This window comes from Aulonocara stuartgranti, assembly GCF_965226115.1.
Source record: "Aulonocara stuartgranti genome assembly, chromosome: 19".
In the NCBI taxonomy this organism is placed as follows: Eukaryota; Metazoa; Chordata; class Actinopteri; order Cichliformes; family Cichlidae; genus Aulonocara; species Aulonocara stuartgranti.
In genome coordinates, this window is record NC_138955.1 from 816,586 (window position 1) to 829,431 (window position 12,846).

General features: G+C 43.3%; 1 protein-coding gene across 5 annotated transcripts in view; it reads left to right on the top strand.

Moving 5' to 3' along the window:
• LOC309696160 (cysteine-rich motor neuron 1 protein) overlaps positions 1-11,381 on the top strand; it is a 68,730-nt gene extending 57,349 nt beyond the window's left edge. For 2 of the 5 annotated variants that reach the window (XM_082517297.1, XM_082517293.1), the window contains exons 9-15: positions 193-314; positions 3,327-3,545; positions 5,847-6,062; positions 7,046-7,261; positions 7,930-8,052; positions 8,481-8,659; positions 9,775-11,381. In XM_082517297.1, the coding sequence (XP_082373423.1) occupies positions 193-314; positions 3,327-3,545; positions 5,847-6,062; positions 7,046-7,261; positions 7,930-8,052; positions 8,481-8,659; positions 9,775-9,969 (1,270 nt within the window). In that variant the 3' untranslated portion in view covers positions 9,970-11,381. The remainder of the gene's footprint in view (positions 1-192; positions 315-3,326; positions 3,546-5,846; positions 6,063-7,045; positions 7,262-7,929; positions 8,053-8,480; positions 8,660-9,774) is intronic. The other 3 variants (XM_082517295.1, XM_082517294.1, XM_082517296.1) reach the window with 3 other exon arrangements.
• The last annotated feature ends 1,465 nt before the right edge of the window (positions 11,382-12,846 follow it).

A 12,846-nucleotide genomic window follows, 5' to 3' on the forward strand; every position in this document is an offset into this window, starting at 1 on the left:
ACTGAAACATCTGCGTTTCGCTCTATCACAACACCATGTTTTCCTCTATGTGAAGCAATTTGAAACCACGTTTGAGCTACACAGGAGTGGCATTGTTTAGTCCTGACACTTTGTTTACTTCCTCACACACTCTTGCAGTAATTAAGGCTTTTTCGTGTGCACTTCATCACGCGTATGTTTGTTCCCCTGCAGCAGGAACAAGCATGGCTGCGAGATGTGTCGCTGCGTCAAGTGTCCTCCCTTCACCTGTGACAAGCACTGCGTCAATGGCTACCGACAGAACAGGAAGGGCTGCTCCATCTGCATGTGTAAAGGTAACCGAGCTCTCTTATTAATCAGGTGTGCGTCGTGATTAAAGGGATGCTTCGCTGGCTGTGTTACTTAAGCAAAAGACACAAAAGAGTCTGTCGTTTCATGCAGAAGTTTGTAACTTTATTTGTCTAAACATTTAGCCAGAAATGAGATGAGACACTAAAAAGCACTAACTGGAAATTCATGTAAAAAGTTTTTGAAATGACCTGATGAAGCTTAATCATCCAGGTAAGGTAAGCAAACACTACGTCCAGGTGAACAGGATCAACTGTCTGTGATTTTGTAATGACCTTTAAACAATCGAAGAGCTTTATGAGCCAATATTTATTACTGAATAAACATTTGAAATTAATGATATGATGATAGATTCAAGATGGATACAAGTGGTGACACAAAACTGTGAGATATTACTAATAATTGTACTGTGAAAAAGTCTTGAACCACTCTTTATTTCTTTATATTTTGCTTCTAAGGAGCAAGCCTTCATTGTAATTAAAGTGGTCTTTGGTCAGAGTTTTTCTTTTGGCACTTTCTGCTTTTTCAAACTGGAAGAATTAAGCTAGAGATGCTAGAAGACACAGAGGGAAGATGACTTGATGATCTGACAAGAGACAGGGGAAGACCGAGACAGTATATACACATGAGGGTGATTAGAAGTGGAGACACTTGGGAACACAGTTGGAGCAAACTAGACATAACGAGAGAGGGGAAGGAAAACTAAACGTAACACGCATGGGACAAGAGACTATCACAATAAAACAGGAAACAGACAGACACCAGCCGCAGGAAAACATGGGGAACACAATGAGACTCAGACTGACTACATACAGAAACACAGAACAAGAGAGTGCGAGCGGGGAACAGATAGAGAGAGGGCGAGAAAGAAAGAGTTACACCGGATTTGACATTCATAAGCAGACATGGTAGACTAGCGGTCCCCAACCCCCCGGCCTACCGGTCCGTGAGTCATTCGACGCTCAAGTGTGAAATTTATGGTTTTCGGGTTTTTACCGTTAACTCGGTTTCCCTGGGTCGTTTCCCGTGTTGTAGTTGTGTGTTTGAAAGAAATATTTACACGTTACCATAGCGACCAGAGAGCATTGAGGGGCAGAGAGGAGGATGTTACTCTCAGTGTTGTTGCTGCATTTCACGAGGACGCTGCTAATAAAGTTGCACAGTTACACAGTGAATTCACATTTGTTAATACCAGATTTTGTCTCGGTCGTATCATTAATTTTGTTGTATTTATCCGCGACACCTTAAAGACGGTCCGTGAAAATATTGTCTCCGATGCGCAGGGGAAGACACAGCAAGGAGACAAGACAGGGAAGACAGACTGGACACGAAAGAGCACAAAACAAACAATAACAAAGAACTAGAAACATAACAAACGGTTCTCCAAACTGAACGTTAACATTTCATTAACCTGCAAGAAATGAACAAAAGACTCAAAAGCCTGGGTCAAAGACAGAGGACTATGACAGATTGATCCACAGCTCTCTAAAGCCTCAGAAAGGGTCTCAGTGGAAGGGCGTCTGCCAAGAAGCCATTATTGAGGAAGGGAAGTAGAGAGAAAAGGCTGAGGTGAGCCAGATTACACAAGAACTGGACTGAAAATCTGTGGCAGCAGGTTGCATAGAGCGATAAATCAAAAATGTACAATTTTTTGTTTAAATCATCGTCAGGAGATAGGAGGAGATCAGGATAGAGGTAGGAACAGCGAGTGTCTACAGCATCTGTGAAACAGCCAGTGGACCTCGACATTAATGAAGCTCTGGGATCCTCACAACAGAGATGAAGACAAAATACATCAAAAGAATAGCTATGAATGTCCTTCAAAAAGCCCGGAGAACTATTCATGATAGCTACTTAAAGATAGGACCTAAAAGCTGGACTACGAGACTTTAGTGGTTAGTAAAAACATTGACTTTCCATCTCATTAGAATTGCACAAACTCAGTTTTTGCTTCATATCCTGTATTTCTATCTATGTTTGCACGTTTCAATCAATGGCTGGACCTAATTAGCATTTCCGTAGCAAAATATAAAGAAGTATAGAGAAAGAAGAAGGGTGAGTCAAGTAGTACAAGATGAATAAAACAGTTGCCTTTCAGGTTGAAGCCAACATAGTTTCTAATTTTAATACAACAGGCCACTGTAATATTGCAGTAGTTTAAAACAAGTTGTAGAAAGGACATTCAGGGTACTCTCAACAGCCAGTCGATGTAAAAAACAGAATTGTTCATTTTAATCTCTAAATTCACTGATCATGATCACCTTCTTCTTTTTTATGAGTCAGAGGATAAGCCCTGCCTATTTTATGCAACCTCTTGACCTTTAATGTTCAACCGATCAACCTTCATATCATAAGTTCAAAGATTATTGAGACTTTTGCTTGTGTGCTTGCTTGTATATGTTTCACCCATCTCTAAATTGTTACATAGAGCTACATCCTCACGTTTAACTGCAGTTTCCCCACATGGCCTGAAGTGTAAGGGGGAGAACACAGGAGAGCTTAGTTTCTGATTTTAACCTGAGCTTTGATTTCCTGTGACCTTTTGCTTTACTGCCGTGAGACTGATGCTTTTATGCGTGCTTCTTGTTGATGTTAGCTTTATCCTGGGGATGTGTATGCAACTCTAATTAGATTCCCTCAAATTCCTGCTTTAAAAGTTAGTATGCAGAAGCCACTTTTATGCCTGCAGCTGTGTTTACTTTGCCATTTTAGAACTAGTATAAATATCTCATCCTCAAATATACTTAACCTTTTCTTTGGTTTACGAGGTAATCTGTGCACCTACTGCACAAACACAGTAACACACACACAGAGATGTTCCTACTGCAAATAATCCACTGTTTGCCTGATTTGAAAGTCCTGAAAGACTCTCTTTGTAGACTAATAAAATATTTAGTGGTAAAAACACTTTTTTGGGAAGTCAGTAAAAAAGAAAAGAGATTTGGAAATTTCCTATAGCTCTTAGGCATCCCAGTAATGCCTGCACCTTGTGTCTCCAGAAAGTGGTCACGTCCCGAGCACCACTGCCCCGGCCCCAGTGTCCAGCTATTGCCTCACATCCAATGGACAGAAATATGAGGAAGGTGAGGGCTGGCATGATGGCTGTCGCGACTGCTACTGCCATTCCGGACGGGAGATGTGCGTGCTCATATCCTGCTCAGTGCCCAGCTGTCTTCATCCTGTTGTCAAGCCTGACCAGTGTTGCCCTACCTGTGAGGGTATGTTTCTGTGCTGTTTATAGCAAGTGTTTTCTTATTTTCATAGTTTGGGCTCATCAGTAATAATCTATGACATCAGTGACATTGCTCAGAGGAAGTCTGGTGAGTCAAGAAAAAACAAGCAGACAGATTTAAAACATCCCTTCCACCCACCCTCCTTATTAGTTGCACATATTTGCAAAGCCAAACAAGGGAGAATAGTGCAGTTATTCCCAAAGCTATTCATATAAAACAATTATCCCTATTTACACAAAGACTTTCAAGTCTCTCAATCATGCTGTAGTTGCCCGCATCTAGTTTTCCAGTCCAATAACAGTTTATTACCATCATTATGGGTGCAGCCACGTTCAAGTCTTTTGCTGTCTTGCTAGATCTCAGCATTTACTCCTGGTGTTGTTGTGATCACTAAAATTAATGTACAAAACTAAGAAAATAAGACTAAAGATTGGTTTAAATGAAACACTTTAGAGATCAGAAATAGTTCCAGTGACGTTATATAGTCACACACAGCAGGCAGAGAGCTTTGACTCAGAATCTAGCTCTTAAATCTCGCACTTTCTGGCCCCTTAAACATGCAAACACCGTCTCTGTTTCTCTAAAAATGGAAAGGATGCGTTTTTTTCTTTTTTTGGCCTCGAATCTTCAAGTGTAGGGATATTTATGGAGGAATGATTCAGTTTGCTCTTCAAATATTTAAAGGGGAATGTCTACAACTTTCAGAAGCTATGCACACTTTAAAGTCAGGGGGACAAAAAGTCTAATATCTTGCAGATGTCTGCTGCTCTGTTGGACAGGAAGATGTTTTCATTAGATCAGTTAGTTGACAGTGACAGTGGTTAATAGACAACGGTCTCCATAGCATCTTTGTTTTTGCAACTTCTGTTCATATATATATATATATATATATATATATATATATATATATATATATATATATATATGGGAACCATGAAGAGGCCGCTAGAAAAGCTGCAACCACCAAGTACCTGCAGAGGGTCAGGCAAGTCCTGAGGAGTCAGCTGAATGGTAAGAACAAGATCCGGGCCATCAACACGTACGCCCTGCCCGTGATCAGGTACCCTGCTGGGGTAATAGGCTGGCCAAAGGAGGAGATAGAAGCCACTGACATAAAGACAAGAAAGCTCCTTACCATGCATGGAGGGTTTCACCCCAAGTCCAGCACCCTGAGGCTGTACGCTAAGCGGAAGGAAGGGGGCCGGGGACTGGTGAGTGTCAGCACCACAGTCCAGGATGAGACAACGAACATCCAAGAATACATTAGGAAGATGGCCCCAACTGACCGAGTGCTCAGTGAATACCTCAGGCAGCAGAAACCCAAGAAAGAGGAGGGAGACGAGGAACCATCATGGAAGGACAGGCCCCTGCACGGTATGTACCACCGGCAGATAGAGGAGGTGGCTGATATCCAGAAATCCTACCAGTGGCTGGACAAAGCTGGACTGAAAGACAGCACAGAGGCACTAATCATGGCAGCACAAGAACAAGCTCTGAGTACAAGATCCATAGAGGCTGGGGTCTATCACACCAGGCAAGACCCCAGGTGCAGGCTGTGTAAAGATGCCCCAGAGACAATCCAGCACATAACAGCAGGGTGCAAGATGCTAGCAGGCAAGGCATACATGGAACGCCATAACCAAGTGGCCGGCATAGTGTGCAGGAACATCTGTGCCGAGTATAACCTGGAAGTCCCGAGGTCAAAATGGGAGATGCCCCCAAGGGTGGTGGAGAATGACCGAGCTAAGATCCTGTGGGACTTCCAGATACAGACGGACAAAATGGTGGTGGCTAACCAACCGGACATAGTGGTGGTAGACAAACAGAAGAAGACGGCCGTAGTGATCGATGTAGCAGTTCCCAATGACAGCAATATCAGGAAGAAGGAACACGAGAAGCTGGAGAAATACCAAGGGCTCAGAGAAGAGCTCGAGAGGATGTGGAGGGTGAAGGTAACGGTGGTCCCCGTGGTAATCGGAGCACTAGGTGCGGTGACTCCCAAGCTAGGCGAGTGGCTCCAGCAGATCCCGGGAATAACATCGGAGATCTCTGTCCAGAAGAGCGCAGTCCTGGGAACAGCTAAGATACTGCGCAGGACCCTCAAGCTCCCAGGCCTCTGGTAGAGGACCCGAGCTTGAAGGATAAACCGCCCGCAGGGGTGTGCTGGGTGTTATATATATATATATATATATATATATATATAGATAAGATAATTGTTTCACTGTGTCATGTAGCAGCTGTTGTTAAAGGCCGAATGAATGAATGTTTCGTCTTCTCCTGCTGTAGACGACTCTGGCAGTGGTCAGCCTGAGGGGATGGACATGGTGGTGTGCAGAGCACCTGGGGGAGAGTTTTATGTGGAGGGGGAGACCTGGAACCTGGACGAATGCACGCGCTGCACCTGCAGGAAGGGACGCGTCCTGTGTGACACCGAACTGTGTCCCCCAGCTCTTTGCCAAGCGCCGATCAGGAACAAGGACACCTGCTGCCATGTATGCGCAGGTAATTCAAATTAAATAAGTTCTATATAATTAAAATATTTTAGAATATTTTCAAATGTGTCATCACAGGTTTGGATGGTAGGCAGGGAGCTGTAAAGCTGTTTTCAGTGTTCTACCAGCATGTGGTTTTGGAAGGTCTTGCACGTTGCACTCTGTTGGGCAGTTTTATGTCAGGCACACAGGCTCATAAAGAAACCAGCCAAGACCGGTAGGGTTTACGCAGAGATCCTCGAGGCCAGCGGCAGCACATGTGTTCTGCTTTTTACCCTTCGGCCCACACTGGAGGCGCTTCTAACTCTATTATTGGACGGGCAAGAATGCAACTGATCTCGCCAAATCTATGCTAGCTCTCCGGTCACGAGAACGTCTACAAAATGCATAACCGCACGCATATTTTATTTACAAGTGCACCCAAACAATTCCCTCACAAACTCATAAACAATGTGTCCCGAGCACTCCCCAGCATGAGGCTCACAAATCAGCAATGCATGACTGCAGCCTGAGAGCTGCTCCTTGAGAATGCCGGTCTGCCTTATCACTGCATCTGCCTGCAACAAAAGCAGATTGTCAAGGCCAGGCTTTGATATATGTATGGGTCTGGTCACCAGGAATGTGGGAATAATACAAATCTCACAACAAGCCCTGTGATGTATGTGTACATTAGAGTAGCGCTGTGTGGACAAGCTAACTCAGGATCATGAAAAAGCCATAGATCTCTTTTTCAGCAGGGTTTAGGTTGAACATCTGTTATAGATATTCATATGCACACGTTCTACATCTGAACACAACTCTGAAGACCTAACAACTTGTTGACTGATCTGTTCAATAGCAGGGTTAAATACAGTCGTCATTTAGGAGCAGAGCATATTAGAAACGTGTAGAAGCACGCTGTAACCCGACATTACCAAGTCCAGTTAAGAGAGGAAAGAGCTGTAATGCAGTGTAACTTTATGCTTTTTCATTAACTTATTCCCCTGTGTGCAGAAGAGACGCCCCTCCTGCCAGTGAACAACAGCCAGCAGGAGTACTGCATAACCAGCGATGGAGACGTGCTGCTAGCTGGAGACTCCTGGAAGGCCAACGTCTGCACCAGCTGCACCTGCAACAACGGCACTATTCAGTGTTTCTCTCAGCACTGTCCAGCTGCCAAATGCAGGGTGCCTGTTTTACGCAAGGGCCAGTGCTGCCCACACTGTCTCGGTGAGTGGTTAGAGCGGTTAGAGTTTTAAAACGTTGGTGCCAAATTTGTCTTTAGACCCAGCTTTGATTGTTTTTTATTATACTACCTAAAACATGAGCTTATATTCTATTCTAAAATTAAAGTTTACATAACACTTCTAGTCAAAGTGAAAAGCTTGTTGATGGGGGAAAAGAGTAATTCATAACCCTGCACGTCAAAAAGGAGGGAGGAGCTGAGGGAATGCCAGCGTCTGGACCGTTTGTGTGTTTGTTCATTAGTCGTAGCCACTCTGGCGCTACATAGGCAAACACCGTCACTTGCAAAATATTCCATGTGACACATGCGCACACACACATACTCTGCCTGCTCCGAGCATAAACATTCCTCGAGCATCTGCACATTCACGTTTCCTCTGCAGTGGCACAGGAAGGCAAAGTTCCATGTCAGCTTTTCCTATAGAGGAAACCCTCAGCATAGGCTTCCATTGTTCACCTCCATATTTTACCAGGGCCTTTGTTTTCGTGATATGCCCAGAGGAAAAATGCTCTGTCTTTTTTTTAAAGCAGACACAGCTGAAACACAAGGGAGTCTATACACTTACTCATGGTTAGACATATTTATGCCTTTTTTATTGCGTTACACCATTCATATTTGTAATGGATCTCATTTCTTGTTCCTGTCTGAAAAGAAATGACGACATCAGTGCCGGTGATAGTGTCGACAAGCCGCCCCAAGGCGAGAGTTACCACGACAGCGGAGAGTGCGGTGTGGCTCACCACTGTCACTGTGCCGCCCATCATTGCTGTTACAGGTACCTGCTTTTACAGACTTCTCCCCCCCACAGCCGTCTCCACTGACGTCCACTCCCCAGTTCCTTTAGTGCACTACAGTAGTAACCATACATGAGTAATTTGGCATATTTGCTATACTCTGCTGCCAATCCCAGTGAGTGTTTATACTAATAGAGTGTGTTAGGAACAACTTGATAAATGAATGAAATATATACTAACTCATGTTGAAGTAAACAGTAATGATGAATGGGCATAAGCAAAACATGATCTCCATGGAACAGGAGTTAATTCTTCAGCGTTAGCGTTTGAGGGGCGATACAATGAAGTCAACAACAACAGAAAAAAAAGACCTGTTTTCAATTTAGAGTTGGTACATAGTGCTGGCTCCATAACGAGCACGCTGTCATTGGGATAAATATTCAAAATAAATGTTGTCTTTGTTCCACAGATGAGCCACGTTCGGGTGAGAATTACCCCAGCCAAACAGAGATGGCTCTCATCTACCAATCAGCCGCCTGGATCCTGGCAGGTCTCCTCTTAGCCATCGTGATCTTTCTCATCGTGGCGCTACTCATCAATAAGAAGAAGAAGTGGGTGCAGATGTCTTGCTACAGTGCGCCAAAGAAGGTGAGAAGTCTCTTGCTGAGGTCGACACGACTTTAGGATTCTTTCAAATGAAACACGATCAGGTCGTTCATAAAGTCTCTACCATGAAATGTGACTGTGGTAGCTGATTCTACACTGCAAGAAATGAAAACATCAGAACTCAATGGTAAAAAAAAATCATGTTGATATTTGCACTAATATGGACTGGCTAACGTGTTGGGAACAAAAGGATGCCACATTGTTTGGTGGAAATGAAAATTAACAATCTACACTGAGATGAATTCAAAGACACCCAGAAGAAATGATTCACCAGGCTAGTCCACTTTGATGAAATCTCACTGCAGCAACTCCACCAGTTGTGGGACTTGCCAATTCTGGTATTCTATGGCAAGTGCCAGTCAGGGCCGACGCTGTTGGGCAGTGATCCTACTAGAGGATGTCAGACCTGCAAGCCACTCTCATGAAGTCTGTTTCTGATTGTTTAGCCAGAGACCTTCACACCAGTGGTCTGCTGGAGGTCATTTTGTAGCTCTGGCAGTGCTCGTCCCGTTCCTCCTTGCACAAAGGAGCAGATACCGGTCGTGCTAGTGGGTTGAAGGCCTTCTATGGCCTTATCCAGCTCTCCTAGAGTAACTGTCTGTCTCTGAAGCTCTTCCATGTTCATGAGACTGTGCTGGGAGACACAGCAAACCTTCTGGCAATGGCAAGTACTGCTGTCCCATCCTGGAGGAGTTGGAGTACCTGTGCAACCTCTGTAGGGTTCAGGTATCTCCTGCCAGCAGAGACACTGACTCAGCCAAAGTGCAAAACAGGCGAAAAAAGAAAACCGTAGGAAAAGTTGAGGAGGGAAAATGTCGGTGGCATCCAGCCTGTTTGGGGACACTACAGTGCACCTGTTGTGAATTTCATTAACACCAAAGCAGCTGGAAGCAATTAACAACCCCCTCTGCTACATAACTGACCAGATCAATGTCACAGAAGTGGAACTGAGTGTTCCTTTCATTTTTTTCTTTTTAGCAGTGTATTATTTTTAGTGCAAACAGGTGCAACATGGCAACCTGTCACTGCTTATTAGCTATGATCTGAACTACAGCAGTAATCTACCAACCAATGATTTTGGTCCTTTTGCACCACAGACAGTGATCCTGAAGAAGCACGTCAACAAGAATTCAGTGGTCTACATGGAGCCTTCGAAAGACAACAAATTTCACAACGTGAAGAACGACTGCGGCATCATTCACTTCTCTCCAGAAATGAGCTCCCCCTGTACGGAAAAGTTGACCATCCCCAGGGCCAAACTGAGCATGGGCAATGACTGGACGCCATGCTAAAAAACGAACAAAAAAACACCCCTCAGACTCTGCAGATCAGAGCTGTCTGGCACATCCCTCTCGTTTCTGTTGCATCCAAGGTGGTTAATGTAACAGCACACACACCTTGGGTGCTGCCTTCTTCCCACCATTCTCTGTGTGACAGTAAAAACAAGGATGCTCTTCAAGACTAAGCAAGTTACCACTGACTCTTACATTTTATGCCCTCATTCTTCTGTATTTGAACGCTCGGGCGAAGGGACTTTCTGTGAGGTAGATGGACGGGTGGACATATAAAAGCACGGAAGAATGCGGCAACCAGACAGATTTCTCTGTGAAAACCAGACTTTGACTGTGAACACTGTAATATACCTGCTTATTATTGCCTCCTTTGGAACTGGAACTTTGGGGCAATAAGAGGAGCATAAAAAGCTTTAGGACAGGGGTTTGGGCAGTAGTTTAAAGGGAGCATAGGTGCTGCCCTCTTAAGCAGTGCTTCATTGTGGTTGTAATCATTGTCATTAGCAGGGAGGCCAAAGGAACTTTTAATCCAGCTGGATCGAAATTGGTTTCTGCATCCAAATCGAAACAAGTCCGTAGGCTTCATATTGACCTCCAGATCCAAACCCCTGCTTTTCAATGTGTGATTTCCATGTTTTTTTTTTAACTTCTAAAGCCTTTTTACTAGATATTGTGTTTTCCTTGCCCACTCTTTGCTTTTAGAGTGGGTGTCTATGTGGGGCCAGAGTGGAACATTTTAAAAATAGTAGTCTAAACACCCACCTGCCAAAATCAATGACAGGAAGGACACATATCCCAGCATTATTTCTTTCATTCCAGTCAAGTCTGATAACAAACTGCTTTTATGCAAAAAAAACACCCGGTTTGGGAATTGTGTGAAATGTGTCTAGACTTGTCTTCGTTATATTAGCCAAGAGTCATAATCTTCGGACCCAGCCTCATCTGATTTTGGCTCTTTCCACAGGAATCTGCCACTCCAACTCCCAAATCTCAGAGTGATCTTCATCCAGCTAGAATGTTATTTTATTGATAGCAGGTGAGACAAAAGGGTGCCAGACTTCATCTGGGCCTGTAAGGAATGTCTTTGATACCATGCCTCTCTTCACATCTTCATTCACAGCTGTGTGTGTTTGTGTGTGTGTGTAGGGAGCTACTGTTCTTACTTGCAAGTGATTGTTAGTAGTAATTCTTTTAAAAGCCTTAATTTTATAGCCTTAACTAATTTCTCTGTTGATGTCTTGCAGTTGGTTAACAACCATAAGCCCGTATCAGGAAAAAAAGAAAAATCCCTCATTGTTACTGAGATCGTGTTGTGCCGTTCTCATTAGCTCTTCAAATAAGAGAAAATTACGTGATTTGTAAGAGTAGCTTGCTAGCATCTGTACACAGTGGTACATGTTGCAACATCAGAGCATATTAGAAACGTAGCACTTTCTTTAGAGCCAGTGTTTTAGAAAGCCCACTGCGGGATTCTTGGTGGGATAAAGGCCCTAATCAGGGATTTGATAGGCGTATTAAGGACACAGAGATGTTAAACCACTCAAGCGAACATGCTGTTGCAGCTAGATTCTCCATATCAGTCTGATCGGTATGTGGTCGGACAGTATCTGAGAAGCGTTATGAAATATGTTGGGGTTTCAAAGCAACGTGTTTCGGATCAGAGTCCATTGCCAATATCTCGATACAAAGATATATTTGATGCCAAAATTGGTCGGAGACCAATTCATAATGTGTTTTAGCAACTGAGTAGATCTGTGTATCTGTTTTAATCAAGAGTATGTGCTTTAAAATGAAGCGGTGACTGTAAAAGCTTACGCAATTCTTTGTTCTTCTACGTGTAAAAAAAAACAAAGCAGCTTAAAAAAAGTAGAGAAGAGTACCTTATTTATTTTTTCACATAGCTTTATTTATTAATACTTAACTCTAGTTTGAGATTTTTTTGGAAAATGAATTTTTAGTAGCCAAAGCTGCTGTACATTGTAGACCATTTACCGTTTCTTTCTACTATATTCTGTACAAGCTTATTTATTTGTGTTCAAAATCCTGTAAATATGTTTCTTAGGTGATGAACTGTAACATTTACACTTATTTTGAAAAATAAATGTGTGAACCAAAGTGGCACTGAGAAAAAATTCAACTGGGCTGGAGGAACAATTCTCCAAGGTGCAGTGATGTCATCCGTTAAGTGGTTTCTGCTTCTCTTGCAGGCACGTTTACATCCGCTCCTGGACTTTAAATTGAGTCTTTGGTACGGGTCACAAGCACAAAGCAAAAAGACCTGGGATAATAAAACACCAGAAGACATGCAGGCCAGACCAGAAACTCTGGGACTGTGCTGTTGTTTTGACTCGTCTGATAGAGCTTGCTGATAAACTGCAAGGTGCTGAAGCTTCTCCAGAAAGATTACTTGGAGGAAAAGTCAGAGTCCCATGCCAAAAATATGTCAAACAATGCATCTAACAAGTTGTGTTACTTCACTTAATGTTTTGAGCATTACAAAAATATCTAATCTCTTAGGCATTTTAGTGAGGGTTAGAAATGCAGTCCTGTGCAAAAGCCTTGTGCTATGTGGAAAGGGTTTGATTGGCAATGTATTCTTTTGGCAAAAAAATCAAAATCCTAAAAAGTGCCAGTGCAGGAAAACCATACGTGGGTAGGCCTCCCCAGAGCCTGGACCTCAACGTTATTGAAGCAGTGTGGGATCATCTTGATAAAAAGAGAAGGTAGTCAACATTTAAAGAAGAGCTTTGAATGTCCTTCAAGAAGCCTGGAGAACTATTCCTGTAGACTACTTACAATTACAAGAAAGCTGTGTAAGAGTTCAGGCTGTGCTGAAGAAAAAAAGGCGTCACGTCAAATATCGTCTTTCAACCTTAT